Raw genomic sequence first — 23,075 nt, forward strand, 5'->3', positions numbered from 1 at the left:
TGGACACCCAACATAATATAAATCAAACTGCAAACACATCCGTTGTCTGTCCTATCAGGTTTTGTACACAGGCAGTCCATATGCTTGTAGGCTGATGCTGTGGGAGAACAAGTTTTGGACAGCGTGCAGACGTGTCATCGTGCCAAACACGATGATGATCTGCGGTGCCAGCATCTTGTTCCTCAGTCTGAAAATGACGAGTCAGTGTACTTTATTTTGTTTTCAACTACTGTTACTGTCTAAATCTCTCATGACAAACACAAAACCTTCAACACGTCATCTCTAAAATCTGTGACTTTCATCAAAAAGAGTGTTTAAATTTAATCAAATTCAATTTCAAATGGTTTTATTTTATCACTATTCATATGTTAGTTTTTTTTATGCTCTGTTTTTAAGTGTATAATAATTAAAAATCTGATGCTGTGAAAGGCTCATCTTCAAACATCCAGTGAAGAAACTATTAAAAGAAGTTTCTTTTCCAGTCCAGACTTGGATGATTATGAGCAGAGAGTTAACATTAAGCCCCACCTACCAGGGCAGGAAGAGAGAGAGAGGGAGGGAGGGGCGGGGGTCTGCGTCCTAACTGGGACGTCCCACTGGAAATGTCTTGTGTGTGAACTGGTGAGGCTGTTAGATCGTCCCGGGCCCCGCACACTGCTGACTTCTCTTCTGCTGACCCTGCTCTGCAAAGCTAAAGGTACGAGCTCTCACTCTGCACGCCATCCCATTTATCATGTGACACTGGTCTGGAGTGGCTTTAGCAATGGGTAGTAGAGCAAGATGAATGGGGACAAAGGGAAAGTTGGCAGGAACTTACTGACAAATATAGGTTTTAGCCTTTTGACAGTGTGGAATCGTGTCAGTTGTGTGTGGTAAAAGTTTTCTGTTGAACTTTTAAATGTTTTCTCTAAAATGCTTTCACATTTCTTTGTCAGTTGCAATAAGTCAAGTTATTTATGCACTTTCTTTTTCTAAACTTTTCTTCTAAAAGTTTACCACACACACAGATTACCTGTGATAATCTGAAAACTCAACCCACAATTTACTGGCAGCAGATTCTCCTGCCTGCACTGCTGTCGGTGGTCACTTTTCCACCTTGTTTTCCACTTTATAAACTTACTTTTAAACATACGTTAAAATGACAGACATCTGGTTTTAATGGCAGCTCCTGCGGCCTCAGACCTCAGCGAGCAACCTCCTCTGTCATTACTGCTGAAACAGCTGCGAGGGGAAAATCACTTCCCCGCAGGTAAACAGGCTGTGATTATGAGGATTCATTCTCTGTGGAGGTATTGTGTGCCACATCGGCAATAGGAGGAGAGGGAGGAGGAGGGTGGGGGGGGGGGGTGGTTAAAGCTTGGGGGAGGAGGGAGATGCATACACAGGCAGATATGCTGTTTAATTCTTTTTACAGTGTTTGTTCTGTCTCATCCTAAGGGTTGATCAGAGCATTTTGTAAATTGATTCCTGCAGGGTGACAAAGTTGTGGAAATAAAATAAATGAACAGAAAGAAATGAAACAAGAAAGAAGGGAGGGAAGAGGAGGAGCAGTCAGAGTGGATGGGATTTCAACAAAGCCTGCATTTCTCCGACAAATATCTCTCCTCTATGCCTCCCTCTCTTCATCCCTCTGTGACCCCCCCCCCCTCTGATTACTCCCATGTAAAGGAATGCGGGTTGCCATGGCGATCGGTTACCAGCTGTTTAAAATGCTCTGTTAGTTAGTTCAGATGCCGTCAAGTGTCGGTATGTCACTCAGAGGGATTAGCAGAAAGAGGCTGAAGTTCTGGCATTCTGTGATTGTTGGTCCGGGACTGGCTTTCATGGTTTGCACTTTGGCCTTTCGGTTCCATAGAGAGAAATCTTAACGCATACACTGTGTCAACAATTTGTGTTAAGCCCCCCCCCCCCACATGCATTAAGCCAGCTCAATAAAGAAATGCTTTTCCTGGTTTGGTGTTAGGAGCTTGCACAGAGCCCTGGTCTCAGAACCCTACAACACCTTTGAGATGAACTGGAACAAACCAGACCTGATCGCCCAGCGTCAGAGTGGGACCTCACTAATGCTGTTGTTTTCTGAATGGGAGTAAATCCCTGCAGACTCCTAAATCTGGTGGAAAACCTGAAACCAGAAGAGGCTGTTAAAGCAGAACATTAATGTCTGAGCTGGGTGTGTCGGTTGTTGATTTTCTAAACCTTCTGTTGTAGTTTCTTCCCATAAAAATAAATAAATGCATCAATGAGCAGTTAAATGAGAGACTGAAACTAGAAGGTTTCACATTCATCACCTGTGCTCACCTCAAATATGAGTTTAACACGTCTACATACGAGATTATTTTGTGACGTCTCACCTCGTTTGGAATCCAATCACGGTTCAGTGTTTTACTCACAGTGCGATGTGGAAACTTGAAGCCTCCTGAGAGTGGACTTTTCAGTGAGATAGCTTGTGTCTAACTGTTAAAAATTCTGAAATGGTGCATATTTTAGTGAGCGATACGATTAGATGTTAAGGTTTTTAAACACATATAAGATGTTTTTATTTTTGAACCCTGATTCCCTGATTCTTTGAACCCTGAGCAAATATTCTGTATCTGCTTGTCCCCCCCCCTTTATTAACTCTGCCATATGATGCTAATATTGAGGCAAATACTCAAATCCAGGACACCATGTAAGGTTGCATGGGTGCATCAAGTGGAAATATTTTAGAAAACTAGAATTTCAAGTAAAGTTGTTATTCATTCTCGTTTCAGTCCAATCTGAGGCATTACACATTCTCCCTGCTCTGAAAACACATTACACTCCAATCTTCTCCTCACCCCTCACACTGAATTACACGTTTAAAAGACAGACGCTATCACTGCATTTTGATTCTAAATGAAGTTTTTGTTTTCCGCGTTGGTCACACCTGTCGGGGAATTTTCCGAGCTGCATTTGGAGAGGACTGAAGGACAATGTGCCTGCATTAGTATGAGGGAGGTAGAGACAGAGAGTCTCTGGCTGCTTAATTGTTGAGGTGGCAGGTCAGGAGGAGGAGGAGGAGGGGGAGGGGAGTGGAGGGGAGGGGGGTGGTGGTGGTGTCGGAGCTGAGGATGCTGGGAAATACCGGGGGCCAGCTTGGCAATCTCCAGAAAAACCCTAATCCCCCCCGACAGGAAGGAAGGATTGTGCTGCTGTCGGGGCTTGACGTGGAGAAGAAAAACCTGGAGTTTACTGTCAGCAAAGAGAGACAAAGAGACGGAAAGAGAAAGACGGGGAGAAACAAAGAGAAAGAGATGACGCAGGGGACAGACAATTAAAGACTAAAAAAGAGCAGGAGAGAAAGACTGAGGGAGAAGTGCTGAGAGAAAGGGAGGTAAAGGCGAGACAATGAAATATTTAGGTACAACATTGTAACATAAAGACAGCAGAAAAGGGAGGAAAGAGAGAAAGAGACGTGACTCAGTCTTCCTCAGATGGAAATCCCAGTGGCTTCAGATTTTGGTCCGAGCAAAAGAAATAGTGACTGATTATCACCTGCAACATGCTTTTGTCTCCATCTTCAGTGCTCAGTGCACAATGGTGTCGTGTTGCTGCACCAAAGTTTCCAGACATCATCTCTTAATCAGACAGTATGGCGGGGGCCACGAGGCTCTTTCTCCTTGGTCTGTTCAGCCATTACAACTCCACAGTTCTTCTGTTTATTTCAAACCTTTCACTCAGACTTGCTGCCGTTTGGCCTCCTACAGTGTACATACAACAAGAAGACTGGGACAGGTCACTGCAGATGACAACATTAGCACCAGGGAGACTCTGATATTGGTCGTTGAGCCTCTTATGTTTTCACAGAGGCAGAGGTCTGATGAAAGCAGCATCAAGATGTACAAAAGCAGCTCCACACTATTAACTGTAATAACAATAATGTAAAAAACCACAAAGAAATGAGGGAGCAAGGATGAAAGCAAAGTGCAAACAAAGCCGAATGAAAGAGAGAGCGAGGCATAATTTCACCGAAAGACTCAGTACTCTGAAATTAACCCAAACGTCCACTGGCTGAACAGTGCAGGTCAGGTGACCATAAACTCAGGTTACATATATCCTAACATGGCTCTCCCTTTCTCCACTCTCCTCTTCTTGTTTGTGCTCTTTGTGCTCAGTTTCCTGAGTGATAGGGATGACTGGTGGTCTCTCTGAAACTACCCTTTGTCCAGGCATTTTAAAGGGGGTTTCCCAATAGAGAGAAAATGAATTTGTCAGGTGTCTCATTGCCAGATGGAAGGGGTTTGATATCCGATATGAGCTGGAAAATAGCTGCTGCAGGTCACTGAGATCAACCTTTTAATGGACCAAGCTTGTAGAATTCACTTTTGGTCTGAAAACTAAAAGTTGTGAGTTTGAGTTTTGCAGCCACCATAGTTTCTCCGACGCACTTGGAGGCGAGCTGGTATTCAGTTGGTTGCAACCTCACTGCAACTAAATCCTACACACTGATCCTTGAAAACGACTTTATCCTCCTAACTTGTTGGTGCAGTCAGAGCCCGATATAGCTTCGTACCTCATGCTTTTAGTCACTTCTTCCAACGATGACACATTGAAAGTCTTCCAGTGGTGCAGATGGTGCATTCATGTCACATATGAGTTACTGTAATGACCAGTTTCCGACTTGTAAAGTGCACTCATGACAACATTCATGTTTTAATTACTACAAGTCGAAAAGTCATTCATCATAACTCAGAGTTCACCATCCGTCCCTCTGAATTTATTTAGAACAGTTTACAGTTTCTGACTCAAAGGGCTTAGAAAGACTTTACAGCCAGATCTGTTGACAGGGTTTCTAACACCTGTTTGACCTTTTGCACTCCTGGTTGACCCCCAAGAAATCCTAAAGACCAAATGGTGGAAGCCATCAGGAGAATCTTCCTCCTTGTCTTGCTCATACGGACAGATGATTTCTTCTTTGGGAGCAATCAAGGAGCTACAACAAAATGCTGAAAGACACACTGACCCTCTTGTTTTGTCACAATACTCAACCAGCATCACATTTCAGCTGTAATCGGAGCTGACAAGTCACCACTGAGAGACTACAACCCTGCTGGCACAGGACCAGCAGCACCTCAGGATGAAAAATGGCAACTCATTGCAGACTGGTTCTCTTCTACCTCCATCTTTTCTTTTTCTTCTGCTCTTTTAAACATCTTGGAATTTTAATCCTTGTTCCTGTCACGATTAATGGAGGCAGAGGAGTCATCAGTGAGAATAATTGGATACAAACTTCAAGACTTTGAGATACAGTACATAGCATTTCATAAACCTGAGATTTTAAAGGAATTTCACCAATTATGATCTTGCTCCATCCATAATAATCTACTCCACCTGCAGAGTTCAATAGAGACAGAGAAGATCACTGTTCATTCTCAGAGCCTTTACTGAACATTTGCCTCTTCACAGTCCTTTGCATGCCAGTGTTGTTTGTCTGCACTGTTTGCTGGCAGACAGGCTGCTACAGGTTGTTTTTCCAAGCCTCCAAACCCGCCTGTTATGTCACCGTGGAGAGGAGGAAAGAATTCCTCTAAATCTGCTCCCTTTAAAGAGCATCTGAAAAGGAAACAGAAGCAGAGAGGGAGACCGAAAAAAGAGAGATACTGGAGAGAAAGTGAGGGAGATTTCTGTACAGGCAGCAGTTCCAGTGCAGGTTGTTTTCCTCCGTAGCGAGTTTACACTTGCTTACCTAACTAACCTCCCAAATTAAATACATTTGAGGAGAAAAAGGGCGCCTTTATGAGCCTGAAGTTTCCCTTTTAGCCTCGACCCTGTTTGATTATGAGAGCAGCTTTCCAAATAAAATAATTTGTTTTGCTGTTACGTCAGACTGTCCGGCCTCCTCTTTCCTGCCGAGCGGAGCCGAATGACTCTCTGACCAAACAGGAATATGTTAAAGCGGACATACGACGGGAACACCGTGTCCCTCCAAATCAAATACTGAGCACACTTTTGAGATGAGACAGTTTTTTTATTTTCCCCTCTTTGCGATCACATTGAGCTCTCACTCACTGTCAGACACGCCACTTAGAAGTGTGTCAGATGTCCTTTTTTTGGGGTGAAATTTCCCGTCAGCAGAACGCCTTGTTTCTTTTTTTTTCTTTTAGCTCAGCTTTTTCTAAAGTACAGAGAAGTTTCCTTGTGTGCAGGTTATTTGGAGACGTCACTGTCTGCGTCCTCTGCCAGGGTTTCTGTATTTTTCCACGTCCAAGCCTGCTTATGACTTCTCATCTCTGGACCTTCACGAACAGTGGTCACCATTGTTAAAAGTCCTGCCTAGACTGTATTAAGCACTGAAAGATTTGTATTTTCCTTTGACAGGTGGAACAAAACCATGCAACAATAAATTATGTCTCTTGCATATAGGCATCTCAGCAGGAGCATCTCTTGTCCTAGCCTCACCTTTGTGCAATCATAATCTTGTTTTTTAAGGCACAGACACCCACATCTGTATGTGAAAAAGCTGTGCGGGTCCGTGATGTGATTTATTTTGTAAATTAACAGGATTGAGACAAATCCAAGAAAAAACCTGCTCTAAAACCTGTTAAATGTAGTGTAGCATGGATTTGCTGTAAGTATGGATGGTCAGAGAGGACATAAGGATGATTTATTTTCCTGTGGTCCTTTCATTCATTGTGGATCTAACTCTACATTGTGCTGTCTAGAATAAGAAAAAAAACACACTTCACGCAAATGTAATTGCAGATTACCAATCACAGGATCTGTACCCTTCAAAATAAAAGGTTATTAGCTTGTTACTTCTGTATTATCACCAAAAAGGAATGTAAAACCAATCTTGTTTACTTGAGGTGTTTTCTCCAAACAGCGACTCAAGAGTCTGGATAAACAACACGTTGTTATCAGATACATGCATGATCGACCTTAATTTGGAGACTATACTGCCCTGGTTGTTGCAGTTTTGAAATGTATCTCCAAACATGGCTCTCCAGTCACATTCTGAGGGTTACGTCAGATGACAAAACCTGTACAAACTTGCTCCCAAGAAAGAATGCTACATCAAATAGCACATTTCAAACACATCAGTCATTTGAACGTGCATTTTGACTATTTTGAGGGTGACTGCAGACGAAAAATGTGCCTACAGGCGAACAATGGATATGTCTTTGTTGTCCAAATTATGGAACATTCTTGTGTTGCTTGAGGGTTCGTCAAAGAACACGTCAACGCCCTCCACCTCTGGTCGACTATATGCAAACTTTCCCCTTTTTCACTTCATCTGTCCAAACATGTCGCCCTATTCAGACGCTTCGTGTCAAGAGGCCCTCCTGCGCTTTTTAGGACACCCGGCAGCCAGCCAAGCAAAGTGTTCCTCCACCCCCAAAATGTCAAGCTCAGTTTCCCTCAAGGCAATGTTTTGGAGAGCCATGGCATTCATCTCCATTTCCTCTGCGTCTGAGTTGATAATTGCTGCACATATAAACAACAAAAGGACTGTTTCCAAAGTTTAATGTTCCAAGAGAAGACTGGATCATTTAGTTTTATTGATGTGTTGTTGGTTTAAACCTGTTGCCTTCTTATCCAAGGTGCAGGAATTCCAACTATTCCCAACTCTGTTTTGTAAATCTTATTATCCCCTGCTGATCTCCTGCAGGGTTCAGTATATTGTACAAACTGTGTCAGCTCACTTCAGCCTTATTGCCCTGCATGAAGTATTTCCCTCACAGCAAAGTCTTCTTCTTGATATCTAGCCAAAACATGCAAACAACACCATAAAGGAAATGGGGTGAATGAATGAAACAGTGAGGACTATGATCTTCACAGTCTGCCTCACAAGACACTTAAACTTACCCCTATATGTCCTTTGATGTCAGGGAGCATAGAGATTGTTTCTGGATGTCTGGGTGAAATAGCTGACTTCATAGAGGTGGGGAGGGAGATAACTTATAGAAAAAGAGGGAGGAAGACCAAGCAGTATCATGCTCCATTACCAAACAAAGAAAGCCCTTATTTAGTAGTTCAGACCAGACATGATGAAGGAAGACACGCAGGGATGGAGAAAGCGTTTTGTGTTTTCTCCTCAACAATGGATGCTCAGACAATCAGATGGAGAGGAGAGGAAGAAAGATAGGGATCAGGGACTGATCAGGACTCTGCTCTCACGGGCGCCGAATCTCACCGAAAATGTAAAAAAAGTCATTTCCATGTGATTTGTTGAAAAACAGCCTAGCATAGCGTGTTGGTCGGGGTTGTGTTTTCGCATAAAATCTTGATCAAAATGTATTTTTTCCGACATAACCCCCCCAAAAAGGCACTAAACAATAAGGAAGCAAGTTCTCATACATAAACAAGACTAAGAGTCTACAACTATGCTAGAGGCATGCTCACTTTGTCACAATAACAATGCTGATGTTTAACAGGCGTACCGTTTACTATGCTCACCATCTTAGTTCAGCTGATTCCCGATTAGGACATGAATGTCTGTGGACATTTTCATGGTAATCCAACACAAACGTCAACCCCATCGTGCCGCTAGTGGAAAAGTCAGGGGATCACCAATATATGCAAATGACATACTTTTCTTACTCTTACACATGCAGGATAGGAAAATAATATAACAAGCTAGTAGTTGGAGGCTATTATCCAAATCACCTCATGTAAGTATTATACAGATGGCCCCAGTGGGAACTGAGTCTTGCTTCAGCCATTCAACTACCAAAATCACACATCAGGGTTAGATTCTTACATATCTGTCATGGGTTTACAAATGTAAATATGTGTTTAGCAAAGCTGTACGGAAAGTTTTTTTCCAAACAGAAAATATGAGGAGTTAAAGTGTGCTGCCTCAGGTCGTGGAAAAATGTTGCTGAAAGTGTGCATAAAGACCAGAGCTGTTTACACGCCTGTTTCCTCCAAATTGCGGAGAGATAAGCTGACCCAGCCTGTTACAGTCGTGTTTCTGAAGCCTAATTCAGTGCAATCAGCTACTGTGCTCGCTCTGATTTATGCTCCAGAATGCGAGAAAATCCCTTTAAGTAGGCGAAATGATGTTCTGGGAGAGTCTGTTCAACAAAACCACAAACAGCCACAGACAATTTCAACACGATCTGCCAGCAAACAAAGCAGACACTGAGGGTTTTGTTTGGGAGACTGGAAAGCTTCCATTAGTCTGTAGAGAGAGTTGGGTTACATGTTGTGTCCAGATGCTTTTGTTGTCTTTAGAAAGCCTGCAGGGCTTCATGAGAGTAGGGTTGGGTTATTGTTTAGACTTGATCAACTATATGTCTGATTCTTCTTATTGATCCTTGTCCTTATCGAATCCTCATACTGATTCTTCTCATTTAATTTGAGTAAATAAAGAAAAAAATACAGTTATAGTATATTCAGGCTGTTACTTGATGAACAAGTTGAATATTTTCTGTTCTATGCTTTCTTATAAGTTTTAAGTTTTAGCATTTGCTAATTGAAAAAACAACAGCAGATCCACATTTCTTTTTTCAGAAATTCAAAAACAAGTTTATCAATGACATAATTATAATGATTATTATACATTTTGAAACTTTTATAATTCAGAATTGGCTTTTAAAACTAAAACCCTCCTCTGCACTCAAAAAGGAAGCTTCATCTAGCCTCTAGGAGTTCCTCAAGGAACCCTCTGAGAGTCCCCTGTGCTTGCAGAGTTGCAATAATCCTATTTTGTTGTCCTTTTAAGAAAGAACACACTGATGTACACTCACTCAATTCAGGATGTGTTTCATTTGGGGACAGTATTTCTTGGGTAAAAAGGTGCCTTAGCTAATGGATATTGAATGATGTTAGTTTGGAATTCCTCATATGCAGATGATGAAAGCATATCATTAAAAACACTTGATATTTTAATTATTTTAACTTTAAATTCTAATTCACATGAAAGGGCGGTACATGATATTTGTTTAATCTTCTATACTATCACACATTGCTTCATTTCGGCTCAGTACTGGCTGACGATTGCACTCAGGAGTATTCTGAGGAGAATGACAACAGAGGAATCATTAAATGAGATATAAGTTTTTGTGGCTGTGCCTAATAATGGTTTTTGTTTGTATGAAATGGTTGGTTCAAATGTCGCTATGTTTTGTTCCCACAGACTTTAAAGATGAGGGTGTGGATCGTCTTTGTCCTGTGCCTGGCTGGCCATGCCATGGCTGCTCCTGTAAGTTATATTGTGTGTGTGTGTGTGTGTGTGTGTGTGTGTGTGTGTGTGTGTGTGTGTGTGGTCTGCTTTTGTCTTTATGCGCATGTTCCTATCTTTGTGTGTTTTCCTGTCCTCCTTTCTCCTTTCCTGTGTGATCATCAGTTTACGTGTGACAGTGTGAGCTTTCCTATCCAAGTGCAGTTCCTGTGTATATCTACTTGTGGGCGTGTGTGTTCGTATTGCAAGTCTGTGAAGATGAAACGTTTGCTTTACTAAATCCAATTGCTCCCCTGAGTTTATGCTGCAGCTGTGTGTTCATGTGCATCAAAATTCAAAGTTTGTTTGAGTGAGATCATTGTCTGCTTCTCACTTCCTTCACTCAGTGTTTGTCTATGAGCAGCCACAAATGTGTGTTCATGAGCAAGAGTTATAACAGTTTAATGTGTGTGTGTGTGTGTGTGTGTGTGTGTGTGTGTGTGTGTGTGTGTCCCAGACTGAGGAGGAGTCCATCATGGAAGAGCTAGTAACTGAGGAGCCCGTTGTTGAGGTAAGTCCAGATGTTCATCTTGTTTATAAAGCCATATTTTCACTATAAAATAGCTACTGGAGGTAATTAGAGGATCTTTTGTCAGTCTTTCTCCCTTCTCTTCAACACTTTTTGTGGCCAGCGTCCAGGAGCAGTTTGAACTATTTCAGTATTCTGGTACAGTTACACTGTTTTCCTGTGCAATAAGGGATTATTACTGACATTTCACTGTGAATTTTGCTTCCAAATAAAGTAGATAATTTGGATAAACTATTGGCTTGTTTAAAACTTGTCTGATTGTCTGACTGAACGGTTGACTATCAGTTGACTTCATAGTAGAGATGGCATTGTGTTCCCAGACCCTTGGCACATACAATGCTATCAGAACTGAGAAGAAATGATGATAGAAATGATGGCCAAAACTACTAAAATAAGACCCCACTTGTAATAAACCAGAATTATCCTTTAACATTTGTAGAGCTCTGTTATATCGGTGTTACAGCTGAGTTTTCTTGGGAAACTTGACCCAAATACTTCTGCTCTCGTCTGAGTTTGATTTGGCATCTGCGATGTGTTTCCTGAGCCAAGCAGCTGCTCAGAGAGATGATCTGATCTGTGATGGAGCTTTGGTGTTTTTCGACACTGCAACCAGAGGAGTTCAGTGTTATTTGTTCATGTGACAGTGGTGGTGACTTCTCGTGTGAACGCCCACTGCTGTTTTACTCATACTGTGCAATAATCGATCCATCACAGAATAAATGAAAACTTAATGCAAGAAGAGGAAATTAAACTGAACAAATTCCTATGTTTATTGCACTTTATAAATCAGTTGATTCTGATTCGGCCTCTCGAGATTTGTTATCCGTCACTCCAAGGGACATGATGCCATGTTTGAAGGGTTACATTCCCAACATTTTTGGCTTATGGATCCTTAAAATGAAACAATGTCTGCTTTCCACACCTCATATCAAGAGTTGTGAGCAGTCCAACCAAGTAGTGACTTTTTCTTTTCATTATTGTTTCATTGAAGAAGCTTTAGATGCTTGAAGAGGTGAAAGCATGCCGTGTTTCACAATGACAAGGCAGAAATTTGAGATTGAACTGAAGAGCGAGATGTTCTGTTTTGTAGCAGACTTGGAAGTCGCTGACATCAGTTTGTTCCACCAACGCTTAATCTGTTAATAGCGGAAATCCTACATCTGGATCTTTACCAAAATCTAATTCACTGTTCACTAAATTCCACCCAAATCCATCTGTTGCCTCTGAGGCTTTTGCAAATCTTTCCAGCTGACAGACAGGGATGAAAACATGAAAACTTCCAGCTCGCTGCACGATTTTGCCTTAATAGGAGAGACAAAAACCATTTTATTGAAAAAGATATATTTTTCTAACAGGGCACAATGTCCCTCATAACCCATTGTAAACAATACTGAACTACCAAAATATCCCGGTATGAAACCATTGGAGTGAGGCTTCATGTGAACGTTTTATTATTTCCTGCTCCAGAGGTCCAGCGGGACCAGAGATCCCTCAGCTGTTAATTTTAGACGGCCGTTCAGCCTGCCAGCCAGTCAGGAAAGCCATTTTCATGGCTTCACCACATGTGGACCCAGCTGCTTGTTATTGTTGGATATTATGGTCTCTCTGCTCCCAGACTCTGTTTGGCCTTCAGGGAGGAACCTTCTTTAGTGGTGACGTTTAAACTTTTTTTCAGGAAAACCAGGGATATTTAAGCGGTTTGGTTTAAGTGGACATCTTGCAGAAATAGACCAGAACACTGTTGCACGGAATTCATCTGCTTGACCAAAATTCAGAAAGCGCATTAAGAAAAAAACATTATTGGATCAGATATGTTGACTGAAGAAACTGGCTGTAAGCACTTTGATTTTCTCCTCCAGTCACACACTCCAATCACTTATCATATATATACTTATCATTTGCACAAGACACATAAAGCTTTAGCTGCTTACAGTCTGACCTCTGACCTTTCATGTTCCCCAGGTGGGGGCCAATCCAGTGCAGATTGAGGTTGGAGAGTTTGACGAGGCCATTGAGGTTGTTGAAGACGTCGCTGCTGAGAGTAAGTTCACAAACACACATACACTAACTTGTTTTAGGTTACATTGCATTGACTAACATCAATTCCCAGGAGGCGTACCCTACATCCCTAATCTCATCCCCAACCCAGAATTTTGTTCCCTTATTGGTGGTAAGTCCTCAAAATGTTGTCATAGCTGTTGTTTTTGCTGCAGCAGGCAGCTGTTTTCAGAGAAGATCTCTAAAAACCAAGTGCACACTACCTGCTGAGCACCAAACAGCAGACAGACACAGTAACAAAGTGTTTCCACTGCATGGTACGGCTCAGCTCAACGTGACTTATCTCGCTCTTCTTTGGTTTTTCATTGTGAGAAGTTTTGGATAGTATCACTACAGATCACTTATTGGTCAGAGAATGGTCACTTGCAACATGGAGCAACCAGAGTCATCTCGTTGTCTGTGCTCTGAGGATATCCCAAACCTTTCTGTTTTTATCAGCAGTCTTTTGTCTTGCTGCATTCAACCTTTTCTAAAAAACAGGTCCTTACCATAAAAAACATCCATCCCTTTAATAAGCGCCATTATTCGTGTTGCATTGAAGATGATGTTGTTGCAATGCTATGGCGATCAGCTAAGGATATAGTAGGTTGAGGGGCAACTATATGCAGTAGTCTTGCGATACCAGATAATGGGAGATCTCAGCGGCTACCAATCTGCGGATTTCTAAAGGGAAAGTAGTTGCATACGCCCCTTACTTCAAGGACATACCTTACCTGAAATAATGCCCTGCCCCCATTCTCCTCCTTAGTGAAACAAACTGGAGATATAATGAATCACACGAAGACAACTCCAAATGAATGACCATGTTGCTCCGTAACTGCTGGATGTATAAATAAGCAACTTATCAACTTAAAAGGTGATTCTCCCGCCCCCAAAAATCAGTTATTGCAGGTTTCAATAAAAGTATAAAGTCATCCACATTACAAATAAAAGTATCTAGTATTAAGTGTTCAAGTATTAAAATGTAAATGAACAAATGAGCAAAATTCAGTTGCCGAACTCACGCTGCCATAAATCCTTCAGACTGAGATGTTTCCGTGACTCCAGGTATAAAATGTGTCATCAACCTCCTCTGAGATTTGATTTAGCTGTGGTTCGCTCCACTGCCCTCTAGCTACAGTATCTGGGTTGTAAGGTTTAGCGAAGCCTCAGACTGGCGAATCAAACAGCGATAATAACAGACTGCCTCATTCTGTGAGCAGACGGCTATAATTACATGTTCCACCCTGCTTTAAGTGGCAGTAACGGAACCACAGGCAACACCAGCAACCGGAAAACAGTCCAACTGTACAAAGTGTACAGGATGAGATATTTAGCTCTGGCTGAGCTGTGCTGGACAACAAATCCTTATAAAAGACAAAATAGGTCAATTATCAAGTGATTCCCAAAGCGACGATAACCGATGGAGAGCGACCAGCGACGGGCAATATACCAGACCTAATGAGACGTTATGAAAGTCACATGGCGCTAAGCACGATTAATGTTGTGAAACGGCTGAATCGTAGCCATTTTTCTGGACAGGGTGGTGCTGGAACTTTTAACACAACTGCTTTACTTCTGTTAAAAGTAAAAAATACAATAAAAAAATGTATTCCATTTTCACTTCTCACTTACCTCTGGTGGTATCTACCAATGCAGATGTTTTGAGAAATCTCCATCCCCACCAATACAATAGAGGTAAAAGGAATTTCAGTCTTGATGCTAACGGCATTGACAACAACAGCAACAGAAACATTGTCCTTTTTACTGTGGATAACCTACAGATCTTTCGTTTTAACCTATTTTTACTGAAGAAACAGTCCTTCAAACTGCTGAAAGTTATATAAGGAAGAAATATGTATGTATACATTCCCCATTTGGGCGAACTGACTCTTTAGTGACTCCTTTTTATGTGAAATATACCTTCAGATTACAGAAAATAACCACTTTTGCAGTCAGAAATGTCTGTGCACATAATATAAAACACTACAGTGTGTCCCTTTAAGTAAACTAAACTATGACGCCTTTCTGCTCCATCTGTCTAACAGTTTGGTTTGTGTCCTCAGCTTTAATATCGTCAATTTTCCATGACTTCTGCTGTTTTTCATGAAACAGCATTTTTAAGGACTGTAATTTTCTTTTTGACCAAACAGTGGCTAAAGTCAGGCACCAACACTTTGACGACAGCTTTCTTGTTTATTCGGTCATTTCGTCATTTTGCTTATTAATCCTCCCATGAATGGTTTTATTTATTACGTTTTCTTTTGGCAAAAAAACACTGCACCAAAGGACTGGAAAGTATTTGTGTCTGGATCTGGTCATGGTGTCTGTTTGGCCTCGGCTCAATCAGTGTTTCACTCAGGAGCCATTTCCTGAGAAACAGGCTGTAACTCTGCTTCTGTACTTTCCCCCCCCCACAGATCCCTGCCTGAACCACCACTGCAAGAAGGGCAAAGTGTGTGAGGTCGATGAGAGCAACACCCCCATGTGTGTGTGCCAGGACCCCTCCACCTGCCCCGCTGCTGAGGGAGAGTTTGAGCATGTGAGTTTGGAAACAATCGTATTTATCCTGCGACTGTGAAGTTATCATCTAGGATCGGTATATCGGTGATATTTGGTGAAAAGTTAGGGCCGAGGACGATATTAGGGCTGTGTATTTGCACAAATCTGGCAATACGATATGTGATGATATATTGTGATACTGTAAGCAAGGTGATATAGATAGACAGAAGATAAACATTTACCACCGCATATTATTTCTTTAGGATTTATGAAATATCATCACACAGATCAGAGCTGTCAGAACTCACCTGTCCTCTGTGTTTTCCCTCTCAGGTTTGCGGCACCGACAACAAGACCTATGACTCCTCTTGCCACTTCTTTGCCACCAAGTGCACCCTGGAGGGAACCAAGAAGGGCCACAAGCTGCACCTGGACTACATCGGACCCTGCAAATGTGAGTACTCACTCCCCGATCCTAACATTTCAGAGAACCTCCGACTCTGAGCCCAAACTCTTAGCATAGATACAAAACTTATAAGTCAAACAGTGAAAGGTCAATCCATGGTTTAATCCATGATTATTAAGAGATTTGGTAATTAACAATCATGAACATCTCGATAAAGACTTAACTGTACTTCATGAATTATTTAAACTGTTCTGAGTCATGGAGTAAATGTTGGAGAGTCTTGCTGCCTCCACCCTGGACACACCCGTCTCACTGGGGCCAGATGTTGATGTTGGCTGTGGGGGGAAAAGCCTCTTTAGTGAAATGACGCATAAAAATATGCATCTCATAATTTGAAAGGCCATTGCTTGTGTTTGAATGTGTTTGCAGGTTTATATTTGAGATATAAATAACTTCTGGTGTGAAGGTGGATTATGGAAGCCTGTGGTTATAAAAATAACCAAACAAAAACGAGTCAAATTAATAAAGGCAGATCTGGAGGGGGTGGCATGAGGTTATTATGGGATTATTAATTTTAAATAATAATTGAATAATTTGTTATGGCCACAAATATATATTTATAATACATTTATAAACTAATAAATAAAAATACAGACCAGACAGACAGCCCAAGTTATTTAATGTATCAATACAAATGACCGTAAGTGTTAATCCACCAGTAATATGCAAATAGTGGGTAATCTCAGAGATAATAAAATAATTTTCAAATCAAGGACCCATAAAATGTGGATTCTGGATTTGAATAAATGGGAATTGAAGGTGTACTGAATGTGCAGATGGTCCCTTTTGTTCTACTTAAATCCATCAATAAATTGTAAATCCAGCTCAGTCATGGTTGTGAATGGGAATTAAGAGCGCACAGACTGAGGGAGATGGACGTATTCTACAGAAGAAAGAAAAAAAAAGGGCATCTGAACAACAGTTGTTCTTCAGATTTAAAAGCAAATATGATGGAAAGCCCCTTTTTGTAAGTGGAAATGCCCGCCAAGATAACCTAACCACTTCAGCGGAATTTGATCCCATTATCTTTAGTTTATGAATTCTGCTGGGTTTATGCAGTTCTCCTCTGTGTTTTGTTTTGACATCGTGTGGTTTCTGTTGTTTATCTGTTTCTGTCAATCTGTTTGTTCACTATTGAGGGATCAAGATGTATCTCAAGTTTCTGAGTAGTTTGTTCCCACTCATCTGTATGATAAGCTAAGCCGAAGCTAAGCTCTCTGCTGTCTCTCTGCTGTGGCTGATGGGCGGGTCAGACTGTCGTGTCTGGCCTGCAGCTGCAGCCCAGCGTTGGGAGGATCTGTCCACACACGCAGGCTGCATTTCAAACTGAAACATCACACACACACATACACACAATCTGTGAGGAGATGAGTCAGGGCTGAAGGGTTCAAGTGGAGATCAAGGTGTTGATCAGTACACCAGAATAAAACAGGATGCGGGTTGTGATTTTGGGATGAATAGATGCAGATTACTTGTTGTTGTTGACTATTTCACCTTAATCTTCATGGTACTGCAGCAGTAGTATCTTTTCCATTGTGCAGTGGGTGTAATAGTCCTTTAAGTGTTATACCATGTGGGAATTTGACTGTTTCGGCATCTGAAAAGTGGATATTGATACAATAATCCATTGTCAGGCATCATTACTGTACCCTACACACTGCCTGTCTTTTCAAAGCACACCTCAATAAAACTACTAATGACAAGTCAAACAAAACAACATGATGTGGCTAATCGATCATTATTCAACTATTGTGCAGAAATGTAATAAAATCTATCGCTATGTGTTAATTATCATCATGAATTCAAGTCCTAAAGTCTGCTTGTATTCATGCCGACATTGTGTTTTCTCTCGGCAGTCATCGAGCCCTGCATGGACACCGAGCTGAACGAGTTCCCCCTGCGCATGAGGGACTGGCTGAAGAACGTTCTGGTGACTCTGTACGAGCGCGACGAGGACAACAACCTGCTGACCGAGAAGCAGAAGCTCAGGGTGAGTAGTCGCTGTGGTAAAGACGGATTGACAGTCTCTGCTCCCAATGTAGAATGTTCCAGAGTAAGATGTTAATTAGTGTAGTAATAAGTCAGTTAGTTGCAATCTGCAACTTCACCACTAGATGCTACTGAATTCTACACAATGGTCCTTTAAATGTACCTTACCTGCTTACTGTCATATATTTTCTGCTGTAAGAGGATTTCAGCACAAGAAGGGCTCATCGTAACTGTGAATTCTGTAGATTTAGGAGGAGCTTCTCTTAATGCTGCACACAACAAGCGGTGAAAACATTTTATAACACAGAGCAGTTCATTCCCCCTGAGCAATAATCCATTTAGTTTATAAACGTATAAAGTAAGGATTTAATGTGCTCAGTAAGACCCTGGAATTTATTATTTAAAAGTTTTGAACAGTCAACAGGTTTTTATAAGCAACCTTATACAGCTATGAGAATGACATTTACATAGAGTGGAGACACTTTAAACACAAGAATTAAGATTTTGTTTGTTTCCAAAGGTCTTTATAGGAGAAATAAAACATTAAAGTCACAAATATTGTGAGATATTACCATCAGTAGTGAAGGGTAAATGTGGTTGTTCACCAAACACACAGTGTTTTATTGTATTTAAAACGTGAAAATGGCTCGTAAAAGAATCAAGCCTAATCTAAACAGTTTAAGTACGTAATTCATTCAGACTGTGGACGTGTTTATAGGACTGAAATACACCTAAATACCAGAGAGACGTTATGTGCAAGCTTTTATACTCCACACCACTCTACACCCACCAAGATTTAACTTCTGTGGATTGTTAAGAAAAAACAAAAGAAAAACGAGCTTTTAGGCTGATTAAAGTAGATTTGACAACAGCAATTTGTTTTAAGATGCAAAGTATGCCGTACTGCGAACTTCCCAGAGCTTCTACATTAATCGAATGTGAATTAGATTGATTATTAAACTTGCGGCACACATTTCAAACACAATTTTGCACTTTAAGACCATCAATCAACGTCTATACCACGCAACAAGCTGGTTAGGGGTCACTGATTGTTGGAAGCTGAAGTGCTTTTGTGTGAGTTTGCTTTTTGGTAATGTGCATCGTGTCTGTCTGATCTTCCAGGTGAAGAAGATCTATGAGAACGAGAAGAGGCTGCAGGCTGGCGAACACTCTCTGGACCTGCTGGCTCACGACTTCGAGAAGAACTACAACATGTACATCTTCCCCGTCCACTGGCAGTTCGGCCAGCTCGACCAGCACCCCGTCGACGGGTACGTAGGAGGAAACGAGAAGGACGAGATGCTTAAAAAAATCCTTTTATTACAGCAAATGACCAAAAAGGAGTCGTTTTACATACAGTCAGATGCAGACTTATTCGGCTTCCACAACTATCTTTCACAGATGGAAAGAATCAGGAGCTATTTTGGACAAAATATTCTAACGTGGCAGAGTCAGCACATGTAAGGTCTTATAAAGTAAAATATCTGTGTTGCTCAGGCAGCGGTTGAGCTTCTGGCAGACTGAGAGCTGATTGGTTTCCAGTGTGGATGACGCAGCCTCTGATCTCACACCACAGCAGCTGCGGACAGAAACTGATGGATCCAACAGTTCACCAGCTGCCCTTCACTTTATAACTACTTCTGTTTGAAAAAATAATGATGTGGCTGGTAGACTCAATGCACCAGAAAGAACCCACATTTGTGAACGTTTTCCTTTTGTTTGGCAATCATTTCGCTCCTAAAATGCTCATTCTTAACAATGTGAGGACAGTAAAAGAGGCAAAGGGGTGTTTAAAGCAGGCAATGGTTGGACAATGAGGGAATCACTTCCACAATGAACCTCTCCTCATATGTGTATTGTTGTGTCTGTATGCCACCAGATACCTGACCCACACAGAGCTGTCCCCCCTGCGCGCTCCTCTCATTCCCATGGAGCATTGCACCACCCGCTTCTTCGAGCAGTGCGACGCCGACAGCGACAAATACATCGCCCTGGAGGAGTGGGCCGCATGCTTCGGCATCAAGGAGCGTGAGTATCAACCGTATGCGTGAAAATGATCACAGAACAACAGAAACATTATTGGTTTACCTGAACCAAATGTTCCCTGGAGCACTTTTAATACCGTTAAAACAGACGGCGATGTACTGTAGATACCTTGCGTATTCTTCTTCTTCCTGAAATAAGACCAGCAGCTTCAGTGAAGTTTAGTTGCAGAAAATGAAAAAGAGTTTCAACTTTTATTCATTATTCTGTTTATGGTGTTTTTTTGGCTCATTGTTTGTTTATTTTGTCAAAAAAATGTCCCATGGTGGCATTTTTTTTTTTTTTTTTTTTTTTTTTTATATTTTCTCATTTAAACTTGATCATAAATGATCTTCAACACTTAATCAAACTCTCTGTCGATCAATCATTACAGCCCTCCAATAGCATCTAAATGTCTATTTTTTAAATTAATTTTAAAATTTTTTTTTTTTTACCGTATGGTCGGTCGGGAGTCTAGAGAGTGAATGAAGAGAGGGAGCAGTATTAGCAAGAACAAAGCAGGGAATCAAAGAAATGAACCATTTTCTGAATGATTCATACTTTTATGTTCTAAAGCACAAATAAACATGGCCACACCTCCGCACAACCCTGCAGGAAAGAGCCAAAGTGCCAGATCGTGAATTAAGTATGCATTTAAACTTTTTGGCCAAATTTAGTGGAACAAATGTCTTAGACATTAAAAGAAATATTCAAATAATTCCTTAAATATCCATAATATTTATTTAATGTTAATGTCTATATGACCTACATAAGCACAACAGACCATCACATTGTTATTCTTAATGCCTCATTCTTAATGATTAGAGTGCGAATGTGTGCTGATGGATGTTTTGTGTTTTTGTGCTTGCAGAGGACGTGGACAAAGACCTCATCATCTAAGCTCCTCTGAGCAGCAGCAGTATGACAACTCCTAGTCGCTACTAACGGGACAAGGTGCTGATCCCTAAGTTAAAAAAAAAAGAAAATCACAGTAACGGTGCTAATTGCAAATTATTTTTTATTTTGTTTTGTTTTTTTAATAATGACCTTTCCTACCTATACCACTAAAAAAAAAAAAGATTACAAAAGATAAACGTGCACAGTCTGTACTAACCATCACATGTTCATGCAACTTTGAATTCTCATGTTTGTTGAACAAAACACCCAGTAAAGAAAACTAAAGACCTCTGATGTAAATGTATGTTGTTGACATTATTATATATATGCTATGATTCGTTCAGGGCTTTAATTGGAGATCAATTTGAAACGTTATCTTGAGGAGACAAAGCTGTAAAGTCAAAAATAAAGTTTCTAAATAAATGCTCCCTCTGCTTGCTTTCTACGAAACATCCATTTAGTTTTTGCACTCTTTTGGTGGTGGGCTCATTTTTTTCTCATTTTGTGTATTTTTGGTTTTTGATCTTTTGACTGCTGCTTTAAGAGTTGTTCATTTTTATTTTCCATACAGATTCCGTGTCCCAGACGAGGACACGCGTGTACTGATATTTGAAACAATAAAGAGGAATATATTGTTTGGACGTTCAATGAGGGGAAAGTCTCGCAGGCTGAGAGTTTTTCTCATAAATATAACATGTTTCTACTGACACTGAGAGCACGACCAAACTCTTACCATGAATAAAAGACTATGAAAAGATCTGGGAATCTCTGCATGCATTCATATCTGCATTTCTATTTCCACTGCTGAGGAATTTTTGTTGAGATGATCTGACATGGGATCAGCGTGGCTCCATGAGTCATAATGAGGACAGTTGGTTTACGGACTTGATTGTTTTATACTCGGAGACGATTCTAGTGTCACATTTTATCGGTCTCAGGCGCTGAAATATGAGAAGTCTCTTCATAAGAAGCTTATCCTCTCGTCTCATCCTGAGGAGTAATTTTTTTGTGTGTTAATTTTCTCTGAATGCTGCCTTTGTGTAGCAGTAATGCTTTTAAAATCGTCCCTCGTGAGTCCGGTTTGAGATCAAAAAGAGACATTTTACAAGCTTCTAAAACAAGCCTCTTCTGCACTTTCTCCTCTTTTCTGGCGCTTTTCTCTCAACTATATGATCAGTCTATAGTCACAGGGATTTGGAATTGGTTTTCTGTAATGTTGATGAACAACATTTTGAGTTCATTCTGCTGTTACACTGATTGCTCAAGATGAGAGAGTCAGCCAGAAGCCTAAAGATGCCTTTTTTTAAGTGTTCAGGCAGCACGAAAAAGGAATTATTGTTATTTTAACTGCAGCATCTTGGAACTGCATAAATGCACACACCTGGCTCCAGTGATGCAGAGGTGTGTCCATACATTGTGACATCATTGTTAGGTTCAAACATGTTTTGACTGATCCCCTCCAGATATATATTAAGACACAAAAAAATGGATAATTTCCACATTATAATTCATCTACAGCTTCTACCTCATTCAAAATTCCATAATTTATGAATATACTAACTTTCACCAGACTCCATAAACTAAAAAGAATGCAAACACAGTTGATACTCTCAATATTGCTTCTTTTCAGTGTTGCTGTAGTTTAGGTTAACAAACAGAACAACTCCACATAAGAAGAATGTGAGTTGTGATTGGTTACCACGCCCCTTTCACCTCACATGTTCATTTAGTGTTCGAACTTGCTGCCTCTCTTCTTCGTGTGATCCTCAAAAACATCTGTGTGGATGTACTGTAAGAATGTACTGCAGGGCCTTTAAAACACACCCAAACACAATTGAATTAAGCATTAGACTGTGTTATAAACATTGGAAACAGACTTTGTGGCAGTGAAACCTTTTACATGAAAAAGGTTTAAGGAGTCATAAATGTCATTCATAAATTGTAAATAAATTGTTTGCTTTGGATATAAGAATACAATATTGTATATATATATATATATATATATATATATATATTGTGTGTGTGCTTTTACTTTACATGACCTACCGTAGCCTAAACAAACAATATAGCCTGTGGTGTATATGAAATCTGTGTGAAAGGGGCCATAAAACAAGGCAAAAAGAACATTTTGTCCAAAATAATATATAAATAGTATCATTTTACAATATCACTACCACACATGGCTGATATGTATGAAGTCCCCTGTCTGTGGGTTTAAGTTGCTGTACGATTCACTGTGTGCACGAAGCTGCTCGTGGTCCCCTGGGAGACGGGAGAGGGAGATCTGAGCACCCTGTTACCATCCCCACCCGCTCATCCAGACTCCGGTGTCAAGAATGTGAAACAACAGCCGAGCCTCGTCCACAAAGCCCAAGTCCCTCCTCTCAGCCACAGCAGGAGAAAAAAGCTCTCAGCTTCGTCCCTCGCTCCGTGCTCATATTGTGGCTGAG

The 23,075-nt window shown here is 40.9% G+C and overlaps 1 protein-coding gene across 1 annotated transcript; it reads left to right on the forward strand.

Moving 5' to 3' along the window:
* Window positions 1-573: 573 nt before the first annotated feature.
* On the forward strand, window positions 574-21,075 carry sparc (secreted protein, acidic, cysteine-rich (osteonectin)). Its single transcript, XM_051420692.1, has 10 exons — window positions 574-697; window positions 10,100-10,165; window positions 10,641-10,694; window positions 12,675-12,753; window positions 15,170-15,291; window positions 15,585-15,705; window positions 17,574-17,707; window positions 18,829-18,977; window positions 19,586-19,734; window positions 20,600-21,075. Exons 2-10 carry the CDS (start codon window positions 10,109-10,111, stop codon window positions 20,626-20,628), a joined length of 894 nt encoding a protein of 297 aa, XP_051276652.1. The 5' UTR covers window positions 574-697; window positions 10,100-10,108; the 3' UTR covers window positions 20,629-21,075.
* The last annotated feature ends 2,000 nt before the right edge of the window (window positions 21,076-23,075 follow it).

Source organism: Dicentrarchus labrax, unplaced genomic scaffold (genome assembly GCF_905237075.1).
Source record: "Dicentrarchus labrax unplaced genomic scaffold, dlabrax2021, whole genome shotgun sequence".
NCBI classification, from domain to species: domain Eukaryota; kingdom Metazoa; phylum Chordata; class Actinopteri; family Moronidae; genus Dicentrarchus; species Dicentrarchus labrax.